General features: G+C 39.6%; 1 protein-coding gene across 2 annotated transcripts in view; it reads right to left on the bottom strand.

Annotated features, from left to right (window-relative positions):
* The window catches only part of col5a3a (collagen, type V, alpha 3a), a 212,316-nt gene that overhangs the window by 12,746 nt on the left and 179,801 nt on the right, over positions 1–19,769 (bottom strand). For both annotated transcript variants that reach the window (XM_034189960.1, XM_034189959.1), the window contains 14 exons: positions 12,667–12,720; positions 12,523–12,576; positions 12,304–12,411; positions 12,156–12,209; positions 12,021–12,074; positions 11,810–11,863; positions 11,474–11,527; positions 11,271–11,378; positions 11,065–11,118; positions 10,876–10,929; positions 10,674–10,781; positions 3,319–3,372; positions 1,777–1,812; positions 1,162–1,215 (listed from right to left, as the gene is read on the bottom strand). In XM_034189960.1, the coding sequence (XP_034045851.1) occupies positions 1,162–1,215; positions 1,777–1,812; positions 3,319–3,372; positions 10,674–10,781; positions 10,876–10,929; positions 11,065–11,118; positions 11,271–11,378; positions 11,474–11,527; positions 11,810–11,863; positions 12,021–12,074; positions 12,156–12,209; positions 12,304–12,411; positions 12,523–12,576; positions 12,667–12,720 (900 nt within the window). The remainder of the gene's footprint in view (positions 1–1,161; positions 1,216–1,776; positions 1,813–3,318; positions 3,373–10,673; positions 10,782–10,875; positions 10,930–11,064; positions 11,119–11,270; positions 11,379–11,473; positions 11,528–11,809; positions 11,864–12,020; positions 12,075–12,155; positions 12,210–12,303; positions 12,412–12,522; positions 12,577–12,666; positions 12,721–19,769) is intronic.

Genomic DNA, 19,769 nt, shown 5'->3' on the forward strand with positions numbered 1-19,769 from the left:
GGCAAAGTTTCTTTACTTTTTTATTATTATTAAAGAGGCAGAGCTCCTGGTGCATCCCTATGCAGAGGAGCCGCTCTTGAATTCTCAGATGAATTATTTTTTTGTTAAAATTGATCACTGAGTTGGACATCGTCATGGCCACCAGACAGCACAGTATTTCTTCCCTCATGTAATTCTGCTGGAGCGCCCTCGAACTGCAGGCCTTGTTTCACCCTGTATGCAGTACATCTCAGCTGTTCCACGTACAAATAAAAAAAAAACCCTCATCCTTCACTAGCTGGCACTGCTTAAAGTACATATTCATCAGTGCTCGATTTGATCTCTGGGGAATCCCAGAGACAAACAAATATTCAGATTACAGCAGGGGGAATTCAGAACTCATGTGTAGTGTGTGTAGTAGGGTAGCACAGGTGAGCCCCTTTACTCACACGAGTTGGGGTCCACAAAATTGGACTGCGAGTTAAAGAAGTTGACCAAAAGAACTTAAAATCAGCTTACCTTGCCATATTATAATAGTTTTGACTATTTGAAACATGATTCCTTCCTGGATAGTGATGATTTCTTCATCTGGAGTGGGTTTGGGATCATTTCCTTCCTCCTTCGGCTGCTCCAGGTCAGCGATGACGGCTTCGTCAGCGTGGAAGATTCTGGACGATGATTTCTTCATCTGGAGTGGGTTTGGAACATGTGGCGGGAGTGTGTGTAGCATGTGTATATATTCCAGCCCAATCTGAACCGGCAGTAAGGATCTAAAAAGAGTCAAAACTCTTTCTGAATCGTCAGGTATCTTCCGCACAGAATCGTCCGCTCTATTTGCTGACCTGCAGCAGCCGGAGGACGAAGAAGAAATCATCGTGCAGAATTGTCCACACTGATGATCCCTCCCAAAAATGGTCAAATCAATATTGACTTTCATAGGTAGTCTAAATTGTCGGGCTCCACAACTTGACCGCAAGTAAAGCCGAATTGAGACTTAGCGTGTGCGAGTTAACGGTTCTCACCTGTAGTCGGGGGGGTCATGATGCTGGTGCCACATTGTGATGCCACTCAGTGATCAGTAATATACCACTGCCCAACCTCACCTGATTTGCTTTGTGCTGGGTAGAAGATAAGGCACTTTAACTTTCTCAAACTTTGATGTAAACTGATCAAAGTACTCACTGGTGGTCCAGGGGGGCCAGCGGGACCTGGATCTCCTTTGGGACCAATGATACCCTGGTAGAAAGGAAACGTTATTTTAAAGAGAGTTCTGGATTTGCCATACAGGAAATGGGGATCAAGAAGGCATGTGCTAAAGTTCTTGGTTTGGGGTAGAAGGAATAAGGTTGGCTATCTAAACCCTGGCCTACCAGTGCATCCCCAAGAGAACAAAACTTTGTATCAATCATCTCTCACCTGGAGCATCTCTCACACAACTTGGCTAAATCCAGGCTTTATCCAAGAGATATGGCTGCTGCTTGATAGGATTACCCAGCTATGTGCATCAGCACTCTCTGGTCAAAGCCTTGGCTCACAAGACACACTGTAGTGGTTTTTAAAATATTGCAGACACCAGAACCAAATCCTATTAAAAGAGCCCAAAGGAACACACACACACAGCTGTGCAGAAGGCCTTTAGCTCCAAAGAAACACAGTAAACACAGTGTCTCATTCTGCATAAGTGTGTCTCAGCAAACAAACGCACTTTTCCTACGGCATATGTTCGAACAGCTGCTAACCAAGCTCTGTTGTGCAGGAATGGCAAAGTGGTATAATAAGACATATGACTGGACTTACTGGGTCTCCCTTGGATCCTTTCTCACCAACTGCACCCTACGACCACAGAGGAGGAATAAAGTGAGCAGAAAGATCTGGATGAGTTCTCAGAGACCGTATGCTTCTGCCACATCCGAACAATTCTGGAATTTTGCATGGGGAATAACAACACTATTGTCTCAGATAAGGATGCAGATAATGTAACCGCCCCTGTTTGATGTTTATTTGCTGAGGCTGAAAATGTCAAAGGGGTTTAGTTCTTATAGCACAGAGATAAGTTTTATTTTTTTTATTAAAATGTTCATGTCATCACAAAGCTCTGATGAAGATTAACAAAATTAAGTTTTATTTTTTATCAAAATGTTCATTATTGCCTTATGACATCACAAAACTCTGACGAAGATTAATAAAATAAATTTATTTTTTTATTAAAATGTTCATATTGCCTTATTACATCACAAAAGCACTGAAGATTAATACAATTTCTAAGTTTTAGTTTTTTATTAAAATGTTCGTTATTGCCTTATTACATCACAAAGCTCTGATGAAGATTAATAACATTTCTAAGTTTTATTTTTTATTAAAATGTTCGTTATTGCCTTATGACATCACAAAGCTCTGATGAAGATTAAAACGTTTTCTGATTGCCTCAATCTTCCAGATAATAAGAGTTAAAAGTGCTTTGACTGCAACTTCAAGTTGAAACTTTAATCACAGCTGAACAAAATTTAACTTATTTATCATCTGTGATGTTTTATGACTGACTGACTGATTTCACCACAATCAGTAATGACAGGGATAAATAGCATCTTTCGCCACAGTCCAACAGTCTGCTTGGTTGTCTGTAGATCCAAGATTCTAGGTTGTTAGAAAAATGGATGAAATGTGGATTTCTAAATATGGAATTCTTCAAAACAACACTATTTTTTAAAGTACTTTCTGTAGTTTTAATAGTACATGATCATTCATCACAAAGTAACACTGCAAGTGTAATAAATTTACAACTATAAAAAAAATGATAAAAATTTTAACACAATAGAAACTGGAGCTTTAATTTGAAAATGGTGAGAATGATATAACCCAAGGAATTAGTTTCATTTTAACACTGTGCAAGTTGAATAAACACTAAGCAACTTTTTGTGTAACACTTGGAGTTATCTGCTCTGTGGGACTTATGCTTAGCTCTTTGTGGATAAACTATTGGGTGAATCCATGAGATCAGAATATTATCCATCCATTTTCTGAATCAGCTTGTTTTATATCTTGACTAAATAAGTATTCATTGTTTAATTACTGAGCAACTTCACATTATATCAAACCAAGTTGAGAGATTGGGATGGGAGACGGTGCATAAAACTCTCCTTCCATTGCTTAACAAGATACTTAGTATCTCTGTTGCTTCTGTTTCTTTTGCACCTTCAGAATCATTGTAAAAGGATGAACTAAAATTGGTTTCTAATAATAACAACAGCTACATACTATGGAGAAAATCCTACATTAACAAAATGCAGTTCATGTGAGGAAGGTGTAAGACTGCCATTCATCGTCAGCAGTGTCACGTACCGTCAGTCCAGGTGGTCCCGGTGGGCCTCTTGGACCAGGAGAGCCAGCCACACCCTGGATAATAGGGGAAAGCATGTTATAACTGACCTATATAGTCTCTAGTAGTGTCGGATGATGTTTGAAGAAGAAAAATCATATTGCAGTATTTCAGGGTTTGGGTTTTTTTTTTTAAGGTAACGTATACAACCCCTGGCAAAAATTATGGAATCATCGGCCTCGGAGGATGTTTAATTTTGTAGAAAAAAAAGCACATCACAGACATGACACAAAACTAAAGTCATTTCAAATGGCAACTTTCTGGCTTTAAGAAACACTATAAGAAATCAGGAAAAAAAAATTGTGGCAGTCAGTAAAGGTTACTTTTTTAGACCAAGCAGAGGGAAAAAAAATATGGACTCACTCAATTCTGAGGAATAAATTATGGAATCACCCTGTAAATTTTCATCCCCAAAACTAACACCTGCATCAAATCAGATCTGCTCGTTAGTCTGCATCTAAAAAGGAGTGATCACACCTTGGAGAGCTGTTGCAATAAGTGGACTGACATGAATCATGGCTCCAACACGAGAGATGTCAATTGAAACAAAGGAGAGGATTATCAAACTCTTAAAAGAGGGTAAATCATCACGCAATGTTGCAAAAGATGTTGGTTGTTCACAGTCAGCTCTGTCTAAACTCTGGACCAAATACAAACAACATGGGAAGGTTGTTACTGTTACTGTGAGTTTCTCTGTGAATTTTCAGACCTTTTGTCTGACTTAGTGCTTAGCTCAGATAAGATAATTATAGTGGGCGATTTTAACATCCACACAGATGCTGAGAATGACAGCCTCAACACTGCATTTAATCTATTATTAGACTCTATTGGCTTTGCTCAAAAAGTAAATGAGTCCACCCACCACTTTAATCATATCTTAGATCTTGTTCTGACTTATGGTATGGAAATAGAAGACTTAACAGTATTCCCTGAAAACTCCCTTCTGTCTGATCATTTCTTAATAACATTTACATTTACTCTGATGGACTACACAGCAGTGGGGAATAAGTTTCATTACACTAGAAGTCTTTCAGAAAGCGCTGTAACTAGGTTTAAGGATATGATTCCTTCTTTATGTTCTCTAATGCCATATACCAACACAGTGCAGAGTAGCTACCTAAACTCTGTAAGGGAGATAGAGTATCTCGTCAATAGTTTTACATCCTCATTGAAGACAACTTTGGATGCTGTAGCTCCTCTGAAAAAGAGAGCTTTAAATCAGAAGTGTCTGACTCCGTGGTATAACTCACAAACTCGTAGCTTAAAGCAGATAACCCGTAAGTTGGAGAGGAAATGGCGTCTCACTAATTTAGAAGATCTTCACTTAGCCTGGAAAAAGAGTCTGTTGCTCTATAAAAAAGCCCTCCGTAAAGCTAGGACATCTTTCTACTCATCACTAATTGAAGAAAATAAGAACAACCCCAGGTTTCTTTTCAGCACTGTAGCCAGGCTGACAAAGAGTCAGAGCTCTATTGAGCTGAGTATTCCATTAACTTTAACTAGTAATGACTTCATGACTTTCTTTGCTAACAAAATTTTAACTATTAGAGATAAAATTACTCATAACCACCCCAAAGACGTATCGTTATCTTTGGCTGCTTTCAGTGATGCCGGTATTTGGTTAGACTCTTTCTCTCCGATTGTTCTGTCTGAGTTATTCTCATTAGTTACTTCATCCAAACCATCAACATGTTTATTAGACCCCATTCCTACCAGGCTGCTCAAGGAAGCCCTACCATTATTTAATGCTTCGATCTTAAATATGATCAATCTATCTTTGTTAGTTGGCTATGTACCACAGGCTTTTAAGGTGGCAGTAATTAAACCATTACTTAAAAAGCCATCACTTGACCCAGCTATCTTAGCTAATTATAGGCCAATCTCCAACCTTCCTTTTCTCTCAAAAATTCTTGAAAGGGTAGTTGTAAAACAGCTAACTGATCATCTGCAGAGGAATGGTCTATTTGAAGAGTTTCAGTCAGGTTTTAGAATTCATCATAGTACAGAAACAGCATTAGTGAAGGTTACAAATGATCTTCTTATGGCCTCGGACAGTGGACTCATCTCTGTGCTTGTTCTGTTAGACCTCAGTGCTGCTTTTGATACTGTTGACCATAAAATTTTATTACAGAGATTAGAGCATGCCATAGGTATTAAAGGCACTGCGCTGCAGTGGTTTGAATCATATTTGTCTAATAGATTACAATTTGTTCATGTAAATGGGGAATCTTCTTCACAGACTAAAGTTAATTATGGAGTTCCACAAGGTTCTGTGCTAGGACCAATTTTATTCACTTTATACATGCTTCCCTTAGGCAGTATTATTAGACGGTATTGCTTAAATTTTCATTGTTACGCAGATGATACCCAGCTTTATCTATCCATGAAGCCAGAGGACACACACCAATTAGCTAAACTGCAGGATTGTCTTACAGACATAAAGACATGGATGACCTCTAATTTCCTGCTTTTAAACTCAGATAAAACTGAAGTTATTGTACTTGGCCCCACAAATCTTAGAAACATGGTGTCTAACCAGATCCTTACTCTGGATGGCATTACCCTGACCTCTAGTAATACTGTGAGAAATCTTGGGGTCATTTTTGATCAGGATATGTCATTCAAAGCGCATATTAAACAAATATGTAGGACTGCCTTTTTGCATTTACGCAATATCTCTAAAATCAGAAAGGTCTTGTCTCAGAGTGATGCTGAAAAACTAATTCATGCATTTATTTCCTCTAGGCTGGACTATTGTAATTCATTATTATCAGGTTGTCCTAAAAGTTCCCTAAAAAGCCTTCAGTTAATTCAAAATGCTGCAGCTAGAGTACTGACGGGGACTAGAAGGAGAGAGCATATCTCACCCATATTGGCCTCTCTTCATTGGCTTCCTGTTAATTCTAGAATAGAATTTAAAATTCTTCTTCTTACTTATAAGGTTTTGAATAATCAGGTCCCATCTTATCTTAGGGACCTCGTAGTACCATATCACCCCAATAGAGCGCTTCGCTCTCAGACTGCAGGCTTACTTGTAGTTCCTAGGGTTTGTAAGAGTAGAATGGGAGGCAGAGCCTTCAGCTTTCAGGCTCCTCTCCTGTGGAACCAGCTCCCAATTCAGATCAGGGAGACAGACACCCTCTCTACTTTTAAGATTAGGCTTAAAACTTTCCTTTTTGCTAAAGCTTATAGTTAGGGCTGGATCAGGTGACCCTGAACCATCCCTTAGTTATGCTGCTATAGACGTAGACTGCTGGGGGGTTCCCATGATGCACTGTTTCTTTCTCTTTTTGCTCTGTATGCACCACTCTGCATTTAATCATTAGTGATCGATCTCTGCTCCCCTCCACAGCATGTCTTTTTCCTGGTTCTCTCCCTCAGCCCCAACCAGTCCCAGCAGAAGACTGCCCCTCCCTGAGCCTGGTTCTGCTGGAGGTTTCTTCCTGTTAAAAGGGAGTTTTTCCTTCCCACTGTAGCCAAGTGCTTGCTCACAGGGGGTCGTTTTGACCGTTGGGGTTTTACATAATTATTGTATGGCCTTGCCTTACAATATAAAGCGCCTTGGGGCAACTGTTTGTTGTGATTTGGCGCTATATAAAAAAATTGATTGATTGATTGATTGATTGTTAAAGGCAAACATACTGGTAGACCAAGGAAGACATCAAAGTGTCAAGACAGAAAACTTAAAGCAATATGTCTCAAAAATCGAAAATGCACAACAAAACAAATGAGGAACGAATGAGAGGAAACTGGAGTCAACGTCTGTGACTGAACTGTAAGAAACTGCCTAAAGGAAATGGGATTTACATACAGAAAAGCTAAACGAAAGCCATCATTAACACCTAAACAGAAAAAAAACAAGGTTACAATGGGCTAAGGAAAAGCAATTGTGGACTGTCGATGACTGGATGAAAGTCATATTCAGTGATGAATCTCGAATCTGCATTGGGCAAGGTGATGATGCTGGAACTTTTGTTTGGTGCCATTCCAATGAGATTTATAAAGATGACTGCCTGAAGAGAACATGTAAATTTCCACAGTCATTGATGATATGGGGCTGCATGTCAGGTAAAGGCACTGGGGAGATGGTTGTCATTACATCATCAATAAATGCACAAGTTTACGTTGATATTTTGGACACTTTTCTTATCCCGTCAATTGAAAGGATGTTTGGGGATGATGAAATCATTTTTCAAGATGATAATGCATCTTGCCATAGAGCAAAAACTGTGAAAACATTCCTTGCAAAATGACACATAGGGTCAATGTCATGGCCTGCAAATAGTCCGGATCTTAATCCAATTGAAAATCTTTGGTGGAAGTTGAAGAAAATGGTCCATGACAAAGCTCCAACCTGCAAAGCTGATCTGGCAACAGCAATCAGAGAAAGTTGGAGCCAGATTGATGAAGAGTACTGTTTGTCACTCATTAAGTCCATGCCTCAGAGACTGCAAGCTGTTATAAAAGCCAGAGGTGGTGCAACAAAATACTAGTGATGTGTTGGAGCGTTCTTTTGTTTTTCATGATTCCATCATTTTTTCCTCAGAATTGAGTGATTCCATATTTTTTTCCCTCTCCTTGGTCTAAAAAAGTAACCGTTACTGACTGCCACAATTTTTTTTACTGATTTCTTATAGTGTTTCTTAAAGCCAGAAAGTTGCCATTTGAAATGACTTTAGTTTTGTGTCATGTCTGTGATCTGCTTTTTTTCTACCAAATTAAACAACTGAATGAACATCCTCCGAGGCCGGTGATTCCATAATTTTTGCCAGGGGTTGTATTGTGATAAGGCAGCACAGTGGCTTAGTGGTTAGCACTGTTGGTTCACAGCAAGCAGGTTGTGGGATTGATTCCCACCTGTGCCCTTTCTGTGTTTTTTTCTGTTGTTTTGTGTGTGTTTGCATGTTCTTGCCGCATTTGCATGGATTCTCTCCAGGTGATCCGACTTCCTCCCACATCCAAAGACATGCAGGTTAGGTGAACTGGAAACTTTAAATTGTCCATAGGTGTGTGTTTGCCAGAGTGATTGTATCTGTCTATATGCGGCGCTGTGACAGACTGCCGTCCTGTCCAGGGTGTACCCCGCCTCACACCCTATGACTGATGAGATAGGCTCCAGCCCCCCATGTGACCCTTAATTAGAGTAAGCGGGTATAGGAAATGGATGCATGGATATATTGTGAGATTGAAAAAAATTGATTATTCACTTAGATGCATCATTACACTCAACTAGAAAACATTTCTGTTACCTTTGGGGAAAAAAGGAACAACTTATTTGTGAAGTTGGCATTATGGATCAAATTGAAAAATTACTGTACACAGATGAAGCTCTCCATATTTGACAGTCATATTTCCCTGACGCATCTCTTTACCCCATAATATTGTTGGACAGGTGGGAAGACCTGTGGAGCATTTAGGAATATTTGATCTCACTTCTGACAACTGAACAAACTGTGAACTGGCAACCCCTCCACCCAGCTCTGGCATGAATTCATTACCTAAATAGTACGGTTATCTGATAACTTTCGAGTGCCTTGGAGCCATGTTTGGTTGTGTCATTTTATTTATTTTTTATTTTTTGTGCTTAGCTCACATAAGATAATTTGCCAAAATATGATTTGGCATTCATAGACCATGTGACCTTATCACCATGCAAATCAGGTCACAATTCTTATGGTGATCAATTTAACCACTGGGATCATCCATGTACCAGCTTTGATTAGTTTGGGCCTAACGTTCTTCAAATCAAATCACTTTTATTTATATAGCGCCAAATCACAACAACAGTTCCCCCAAGGCGCTTTATATTGCAAGGTAAAAGCCATACAGTAATTACAGAAAAACCCCAACGGTCAAAACGACCCCCTGTGAGCAAGCACGTGGCGACAGTGGGAAGGAAAAATTCCCTTTTAACAGGAAGTTCTTGGCAATATCCATCCATCCATCCATTTTCTATACCCGCATACTCCAATCAAAGGCCACAGGGGGGCTCGAGCCTATCCCAGCAGTCACAGAGCATGAGGTGGGGTACACCCTGGGCAGGACGCCACTCTATCTCATGGCCACAAGACAAACATCCACACTCGCACCCACGCCTACCGTCAATTGTAAAGTGTTCGATTCACCTAACCTGCATGGCTTTAGAAGTGGGAGGAAGCTGGATCATCCAGAAAGGAACCTACCTGAACACGGGGAGAGCATGCAAACTCCAAACAGACACAGGCGGTAAGCGAACCCACGACCTCCTCTTTGCTGTGAAGCAACAGCTCTAACCACTAAGCCTCTGTGCTGCCTGCCTCGGAGCTATAATGGCAAATTTCAGTTTGGACAAATGGATGATGCCTACAACTATATCCCCAGTCGATACTTTAACCAAAAAGCAGATATACAGCGGCTGATGTGCACCACTGCATCACCTGTAAGGTGAAAGACTTTTCTGACAGGTACACCCCTCACTGGGATTAAGATGAAGCTATATCCACAGTCCACAACAATATTTCTACCTTTAAATAATTTTAGAATGGTGCCCATTCAGGAAATCACCACCATCTTTATAAGTACGCTGTGCTCCACTGCAGTCAAGAGCAAAACTGTGAAACATTACCTACAGTCAGGGGAAATGTTCCTTCTGTAATTTTTTGATTTGATTAGAACAACACACAGTACTTGGTTTTTCTGCCACCCTCCTTCCCTCTCAGAAAACCGTGCATGGTTCATTTATTTTGCCTAATTTAATACCGCGCACTCTAGGGCTGTTCATGTTCTATAGTGGAAAAAATAAAAGTTGTGAGAGACTCCGGGCCACATGTTTTTTTTCCACTTGGGGTTTTATAGGTGCAGATCAAATTTGAACTCAATCAGATAAGATTTAGAGGTCCCCCAGAGTGACACATTTTCCTCTCCCTCTGCTGGCAAGGCAATGTCACCCTAACGGGAGAAGACTCTGATGCCATTATTTTTCTTTTACAGGTACATGTGATGGCTCCTAATCACAAAAAGTGGTGGTTGATTGGTTACTGGAAGTCATCTCCCCTTTTTGCTTGTTTGGGGAAAATTGTTGCTTTGTGGGGGAGTCTTAAACAATGTCCGATTATAATAATAATAATAATTTGGCACAGATCTTTTATTTTATTAGTGGAACAACATGTGGCCCAAAAGATTTAGTAACATTTGACATTTTAACGCATTCTAATGCACTCTTAGCATATTGCACATCTACAAACCACAATATCAATACTAAAACAATGCATCATGCAGAGCTAATCTGTACCTAATGTCTAAAACCTTTCTAGATAAATCATGTGGCCGCTACGTGTACCTCGTCTCCTTTAGTTCCTTGCAAACCCTGGCTTCCTGGGAGACCTTGGTCTCCCTTCTCCCCAGGTTCTCCTGTTGGGCCAATTAAACCTAGCAAACCACCATGACCCTGCAGAAAAAGAAGTGGCTCATCAAAGTTGATACCTAGGGTTTATACTGATGCTGTATGTTCTCTCAAGGTCTGTCTTGGCTTAAGTACTCACTTTATCGCCCTTATATCCCGGGTCTCCTTTTAGTCCTGGAAGTCCTGGTGGACCCTGTCAGAAAGAAATTGCTCTGATTGCACTAGTAGAATGAGTTGAATTTAGATCTGTAATATCTGTGAGAAGGAAAAATGTGGGACTCCTGCTCCCAATTTGTTAACCCTCAGTATTTGACACATTTAATCTTACCAATGGCCCTGGTGGTCCAGATTGTCCTGGTGGTCCATTTAACCCTTGCTCTCCCTGTAGAATAAACAGATATGACATCAGTTTATAGAATGTCAAACAGTGATTAAATGTGAACCAAAACAGGATGTTGTGCACTTTAATAGCTGGTCTTCATAATGACTCAATATTACATCAAACTCGAAGACCATTTTGCAGTGTGGACTCACCGCGGGGCCCGGGATGCCTGGTAGACCTTCTGGACCAGGCTTCCCTGGCTGTCCTTGAGGTCCCGTTGGGCCTGTCTTTCCGGGCGGGCCATGTGTACCTGTAGTTCCCTTTGGAAAAAAGACAGACAAACTATTGGAAGCCTAAAGAAAGAATAGCTGAAAGACACCACATAACTGAACTCAGTACTGATTCTCATTCTTACCTTGGCTCCCTTTATTCCTTCTTTCCCTTCCTTTCCTGCAGCTCCCGTGTGCCCCTTGTGGAATAAAACACAGTAGGTTATAGGTGAAACTATAAAAGTCAATACCCATATCACATATACAGTATGTGATTCTTTTGGCTGTTCCCATTTTGCTCAGGGTCACAACAGTGGACTCAGTAAGGTTCCGCATGTTGATTTGGCAAAGCTTTATTGCCTGAAGCCCTTCCTGATAGAATTCCAAATGTACAAGGAGACTGGGGTATAAGTCCGCTTTGAAGCTGGAATTGTATTGGTGGGAGGTAAAAGTGCTACAATATGCAAAGTGTTTTCGCTCACCCTTCGCCCAGGGGGGCCTGTGGGGCCTGGTTCCCCAGAAGCTCCCGGTGGCCCCTTCAGAGCACAAAAATGATTGATAAATAAAAGCATTTGCACCAGAACAAAACAAAAAACATAGACCAATGCCTAGTTAATGGCAAAAGACAAAACCTTGTTATGCTAGAAAGGCTACAGAAAAGAGTAAAGAGAGCAACGAGTTAATAGCACTCACAGCTTTGCCAGGTTCACCAATATCTCCTTTAGGCCCTGGTTGACCATCTTCCCCCTGGATTAAAAGGATGTTAGAATTTAAGAGAAATTACAAAATAACATCATTAAATAGGACAAAGTAAACAACGTTACTCACATTGATACCATGTTCTCCAGGGGGTCCTGCATCTCCAGGGAATCCAATGGGCCCCTGTAGTTTAAAATAGTCATATATGTACAAACTGACCTGAAAATCAGAGCAAGGAACAAAACACAGTGACTTTGACTGACTCAGAGAGACTCACAAGGCTGCCTTTGGGTCCATCATCGCCCGGTGTTCCTCGGACTCCTGTAGGACCTGATGCACCAGCAGGTCCCGAGTCACCTTTCTCGCCAACATCGCCTTTAACGCCCTACAAGAAAAAAAATAAAATGACAGCTTCCTGAAAGGTGAAGAGAGGGAAAAACTGGGAAAGGACAACTATGAGTGAGACAGAAGGAAAGTGGGAACAGACATGACTTACAGTGACACCGGTCTTTCCAGCAGGCCCCGGGTCTCCAGCTTCTCCATCCTCACCCTGGATTAGAAGGTGCATTTAAGAAGATGAAAACCCCCTCATGCAATTACACCCTACACGAAATTCTAGCTGCTAATCGGACATGCTGACCTTCTCTCCAACAGGTCCAGGCTGACCGACTCCACCAGGCATTCCAGGAAAGCCCTGTGGCAAGATGAAAACAACCAGATTTAACTCTAAAATATCACAACACACACAAAGGCTTAAGATGTTGGCTTGATTTTTTTTTTTTTTTTTTTTAACTCTCAAGCGACTGAGTGGGGTCATTTATGACCCTAGGCATATATTTTTGTGCACCAATTTTCTAATTTTAATCAGAAAAAAAATCCTACCATGAATTTGTCAATTTATTTGTCCTGCATTTGTTCATAGAATTTTGCAAGGATCGGCTGTTCCGTGTGGCAAGTACAATCCACACTTGTGCTGTGACCCCAGATCTATGAGATTTTCAACATTATAGCTTCAAATGGTATTGTCCCAGCCTGACTGGAAAATCACTAAGGGCCCTTGGGCAAGACCTTTAATCCCCTATTGCTCCCAGTGTGTAGTGAGTGCCTTGTATGGCAGCACCCTGACATCGGGGTGAACGTGAGGCATAATTGTAAAGCGCTTTGGGCGTCTGATGCAGATGGAAAAGCGCTATATAAATGCAGTCCATTTACCATTCCATTTATTGTAATTTGTCAACTCTAATTATTATATTTTACTGTTTTGCAGGGCAGCATGGCCAACAGATTTACAATAACAAGATTTAAAGCTGCACAAGCACTGAGACTGATTCTTGATGCCCAGAGTGAGAATGAAAAGGGTGATAGACAAATATATTAAAGAGTGAAATAAATATGAAGATCCCTAAAACAATCATTTATATAAAAGTATTCCAATATAAAGTCAAAGGGGTCATATTAGTTGCTAAAATAGTTTGGTCGCTTGAGGGTTAAACCTACTTCTTGCTGCAGCATTTTTTGTTTGCTTGTTTGTCAGCAGTGCTGAAACTGGAAAAGAGTTATCACAGCACAATGGGGGGAAAACAGAATGCCAGGTTTGCTCTGAGTCACACAGTCGGGTGGATGTCATTTCCCCTCAGTCACTCTGTTCCAATGTGTGTATGTTCTTGCGCAGGTGCATGCATGACTGTATGCGCTGCTCACTCTCTGGAATGGAACCCAGTAAAAGCCTATTTTCAGCAGAGTGCACAAACATGAGGGATGAGTAGAGCCACGGACTTCCTGCTGTCACACGCCATGCTCAAAATGCCCCAAAATTCACTCTTTTTCCACTTTTCCTGTATTATAGTCTGTTCATGGATGCTGTCATCTTAGCATCACCGTGCATCTTATGAGGGAGCGGCGGCTGTGTGCAGGTCACTGCTGAATAATGGACCAGTGCAGACTGTACAGAGATACCACCATCACAAGGGTTAAATACAACCACCTATAAGGGATGATACCTCTTAATGATTAATAGAGCCGTAAATATAACTCTAGCAGGCATAATAGTCTGATACTGTTAAATAATTCAATTTTCAAAAGCAGTGGAAGTTGTGCAGCAGGAAGATGTTTTCAAGCAAAGGCATTTATGTGAAGAGAAACTAGATGGAAAAGCGTGCACAAACACCACTGTACTCGCAATTACACCTGCAAACTGAGTTTCTGACAGAACTGCAAAATAGTGCGTATTGTCAGTTTAAACTGGTTGCCTTAGTATGCAATTTCAGGTTTGTCCACCCGACTGTGCAAAAAAAAAAAAAAAATTGTAGGAGGAAATATAGAAATGGGTGATGTTTACACATTCAGTACTATTTTATCAAGGTCAAAATGAAATTTATCAGGTGCACGTTTGAAACCTTGGTGTTAAATAATTGTGCTTGACAGATTGCTGTTCCTAAATACACACCCACATATCAGAGTCTGTGTGGGACATTGGGCCCCACACAGACTCTGTGTGCAAAGGATACAGATCACTTGAATACACTCACATGGTGGCTGTTACAATAAACAAACAAACATATAAAATGATCTCTTATTTCAGACATTTAGTTCTTGTTACATCCATGGTATTTTACAAACCAGTGAATAATTACTGTGCATTCTGCCAGTGGACAGAAAACTGTACACAAATCTGTCTGTGTGCATTCTACCGGCAGAATGAATCATAATTATTCACCATAGAAAACAAACGTTTTACACTTTTAATTCTCCTCTGCAGTTTTTACATACATGTATTTTATTGCCAAATAAAACAAATCAAAAGCCAGTTTGCTTAATCATCATGGATGAAACAAAAATGACATGCCTGAAATAGATTTTCTTTTTTGTTTTTAATTGTCAGTGCATGAACTCAGCTATGTTGTAGAGTTCTTGTGTAACAAAGCACAAGGTGTACACTGCAAGAGAATGTACTCCTGATCTACCAGTATCAGAAAATAACAGGGTCACAGCAAGAAATTATTTAAAAGAAGGTCACATCTGCATTTGAGGAAATTCTCATTTCTAAGGAGACTGGAACAGCCTGTCAAAGGACGTAGTAACAGCACTGAGTGCAATCAGCTTTATCAACAGATGAGACAAACACTAGTAAATATAATATAGACAGCATTAGACAAATCAATAAAATATCCTGCTGTTAGGGTACAAAGTTGTCTTCCATGTATATCCCATGTGATTAAAGATGTGCCTTGCACCTGCGTCCAGTAACTTAAGAGGCTGATTTAATTTCATTTTGTGCTTACAGCCATTAACACACTGAAAATCCTGATTTAAATACTGTTGTCTTCATGATATTGCCACTTGCTATCAACTGTGCATCAATTGTGTACCCCTTGATTCTACCAGGTTTGGTTGCACTATGTCACAGCTGTGTCATGATTTTCCTCCATCATTCAGGTGGCTTCATATACCACTGTCAGTTGTTCAGAAAATTTTGTTTACTTATTGATTTTGTAATTTTTTTTTCTTGATTTTTGTGCTTCCGTCATGGAAATGTAAGCTACAGAGTTCCATTGTCTCTCTTTTTGTGTGTGTTTGTGTTTTAATCAAGTTTAATGTCATTATTTCATTGTGTATTACATAATGTTGAATTCATGAAGTGAAATATGATCTATAGTCTGCACAGGTTGTTGTTGTTTTTTTTTAAACAGACCAGATTCACTCTACCACTCATGATTTCCTGAGACTTAGCCATGGCGATGTTGTCACGTGGTTTCAACGTGTAAATATTTTGTTTCACCAGACAACATGAATGGAGTTTATGTTGAATGTCCTGTTTGTGTTTTCCTATGGTTTGACAAAAGCCTAGACAGGTATCCTGTAAAATCCAAAGAAGGAATCATTACATTAATGAAGAAGGGCAATCTTTTATGCCTCCAAATTAAAAGAGCATATAATAAGGATAAATGGTTAAACTAGGTTATTGATGCACCTGTTCAATAGAGAAATAGTTTTGTTATGTAATATACCTACAGTGTTGTATAGTAACGAAGTAAAAATACTTCACTACTGTACTTAAGTACATTTTGGGAGACTTTGTACTTTACTTGAGTTTTTTTTAATTCAGCTTACTTTCACTTTTACTTCACTACATTTACGACCTTAATTGCATACTTCTACTCCGATACATTTTCTATGCACCATGCCGTTACTCGTTACAAAAAAAAACAAAAAAAAAAAACCACAAACACACACGAAAAAAGTCATGTCCGGTAGGCTTTTTTTGCAGTTGCGGACTTGGGGGGAGTTTGTCAGGAAAATGATAATTTCTCTACATTGCAGCGGGTCTGTAATCAACTTTTCTGCAGCACGGCTTTGCTTGGAACCTTGAACCAATCGAAGCAGTGATTCGCAGATCGAAGCAGTGCTTCGATCTACGATTCGTGGATTCATTGTTTTATTTCGCTTTATCCTAATTTTTCCCCGCTAAAACCCTGTGAGTAATATTTAATATTTTTATGTTAAACCGACCTGTTATGGTCTTCTGAAACAGTTGATAGATGTATTTTATAACTTAAAAACGGGACCGATGCTAATGCGTTAGCATGTCTATGGAGTTTTCATTGTTAAAGTTAGCATTAAGCTGTTCACATCAGCACGTTTGTGTTGATTTGTTTTCTGTATAATTAATGGCTCAGCATCCGTTGTCATAAAAGAGTCAAATTGTAATTTTTTGTACATTTTTTTACAATACAATTTTAGAGAAAGAGACAAAAAGAACCTAATGAAACAAAACACAACAGAAAAGATAAAACCATGTAACAATGAAAATAAATAAATACATATAGAAATAAATAACTGTTTCCTGTGAACACCTAGTGAGTAGCCTAGATAAACTTTGTAATATATAAAAAAAAATCAGTCCGTTTTTGATTATTAACATTTATTTGTACTTTTACTTTCAATACTTGAGTACATTTAGTTGTACATTACTTGTCATACTTAAGTACAATAAATACTAGATACTTTAAGACTTTTACTTGAGTAGCATTTCAATCGGTTACTTGAACTTTTACCAAAGTCATTTTTTAATGGGTAGCTGTACTTTTACTTAAGTGTGATTTTCCGGTACTTTATACAATACTGTATACCTATACCTGTCTGACTTGCAGAGAGTAGTTCTAATTGTCATACTTTAAAATTTCCTGAGCTTGTTTGTCAGTTTCTTTCGTTCCAAAGCTGAGATCTGGCAGCCACCCATGCCGGCACTGCTTCTTTACAAAATAACCCAAGAGGTAGAGAATAGATTTTATCAAGGAAGGACTTGATCATATTTTGAGAGCAACCCGGATGTAATTCTATATCTTTTCCTTCATTACTTTGTTTGGATTTCAAAAACTAACTTTATGATATTGCAAAGGACTTGACATACAAAGATGTAGGTATAGACACCAATTTAAGATCCTCCTGTTGTTGGGATTAATGGATGAAGTCAGCAGCAGAGACACACGTGGAGGACTAGTCTTGCATTAATACTGTGCAGATCAGTCAGAGAGCTTCAGACTGGAAATGGTCAAAGTTCTGCCAGACAGGAACATCTCAGGTGAGCAGAATCCAAACTGAGGCAGAATTAGATCCAAATGAGCAAACAGTCTACCAATGTACAGGAAGGCTTAGAGTCACAGAGAAGTGAAGCAGATAATTGTAACAATTGTTCATTTCTGGCAACAAGCACCAAAATTGGTACACATACTCCTTAATTACTCTGTTGAAAAAACTGAGTATCCACTTGAATTTTCGATAGGCAGCCAGGTAGGGGTCAATTGAAGAATTGCACAAGGGTCAAAATATAAAAATGTTTCAAAACATATTGAAAGCTACACCACATTATTTGTCTGAACATAAATATTCCAAAAAGGTATAGTTTGAACAGTCTATGATTGAATGTTTTGTAATTATGGGGTAAAAACATTAAGAATTGTGACAAAGGTCATTTTCAGTTTGTACAGGGGTCAGATTTTGGTTAAAAAAAAGTGGTGCAAATTATTGGTTGAACTAATAAGATTAATAAATGGAATAGTTTTGACTGTGTTAAATGCTTGGTCTGCAAGGTAAACATCAAACAACGTTGACATCCATTGGATTCAGTGGCATATGATACCCTGTAACGTGACAACTGAGCATGAAACATGGTGCAAACTTTTTAAAACCCTATTAACTCAACCAATAATTTGCATCACTTTATACAATATTTGGAGCAAATTTAACTTCTGACCCCTGTACAGACTAAAGCTGACCTTTGTTACCATTCTTGCTGTTTTTACCTCATAACTCTTGTTTTTTCTTCTTCTTCAAAAGAATAATGTTTAAGGAGTATTTGTGCCAACTTTGGTGCTGGTATCACCATTTGAAGGAGTCCTCTGTAAATATTCTGTTATCTGCTGCACTACAGGGTGAGAACAGCTGGAAATCAACAAAAGCACAATGATCTGGCAGAAAGCTAGTGCAGCATGCAGGTATTATGCACACAGTATCAAATGATGAGACAAACAGGGGGTAGAATAATCAGATGATTCAGCCCAGTTGTGTCACAGACAGCACGAAGGTGTGGGCTGCAGAGATGGTGGTAAACCAATCAATCAATCAATCAATTTTATTTATATAGCGCCAAATCACAACAAACAGTTGCCCCAAGGCGCCTTATATTGTAAGGCAAGGCCATACAATAATTACGGAAAAACCCCAACGGTCAAAACGACCCCCTGTGAGCAAGCACTTGGCGACAGTGGGAAGGAAAAACTCCCTTTTAACAGGAAGAAACCTCCAGCAGAACCAGGCTCAGGGAGGGGCAGTCTTCTGCTGGGACTGGTTGGGGCTGAGGGAGAGAACCAGGAAAAAGACATGCTGTGGAGGGGAGCAGAGATCGATCACTAATGATTAAATGCAGAGTGGTGCATACAGAGCAAAAAGAGAAAGAAACACTCAGTGCATCATGGGAACCCCCCAGCAGTCTAAGTCTATAGCAGCATAACTAAGGGATGGTTCAGGGTCACCTGATCCAGCCCTAACTATAAGCTTTTTCAAAAAGGAATGTTTTAAGCCTAATCTTAAAAGTAGAGAGGGTGTCTGTCTCCCTGATCTGAATTGGGAGCTGGTTCCAGAGGAGAGGAGCCTGAAAGCTGAAGGCTCTGCCTCCCATTCTACTCTTACAAACCCTAGGAACTACAAGTAAGCCTGCAGTCTGAGAGTGAAGCGCTCTATTGGGGTGATATGGTACTGTGAGGTCCCCAAGATAAGATGGGACCTGATTATTGAAAACCTTATAAGTAAGAAGAAGAATTTTAAATTCTATTCTAGAATTAACAGGAAGCCAATGAAGAGAGGCCAATATGGGTGAGATATGCTATGAGATATGTAAACCAGGATAAAAGAGTACAGGGACAGGATTCCTGAAACCTCTAATGCTTTGCAGAGTTAATAGTTGACCTTTGGGGAAGCGGTGGTTAGAGCAATTAGAACAGAGGCCTTGTAATCAGAGGGATCCACCCAAACAAGGGTTGTTGTTTTTTTTTTTTAAGGAATATTTTATCTGACTAAACAATATTCTTAACACAACAAACACATTGGCAAACAACAAAATCCATTTGTTGATTTTTCTGGCATATGACCAGCTTCTTGTAAATAAGAGTTACACCAGAATATAAACTCCAAAGCCTCCACTAGACTGAATTACCTTTTTTATTTCTGCATGTTTGTGAGCGTGTG

The sequence above is a fragment of the Thalassophryne amazonica genome, chromosome 16, assembly GCF_902500255.1.
Source record: "Thalassophryne amazonica chromosome 16, fThaAma1.1, whole genome shotgun sequence".
Taxonomy (NCBI): domain Eukaryota; kingdom Metazoa; phylum Chordata; class Actinopteri; order Batrachoidiformes; family Batrachoididae; genus Thalassophryne; species Thalassophryne amazonica.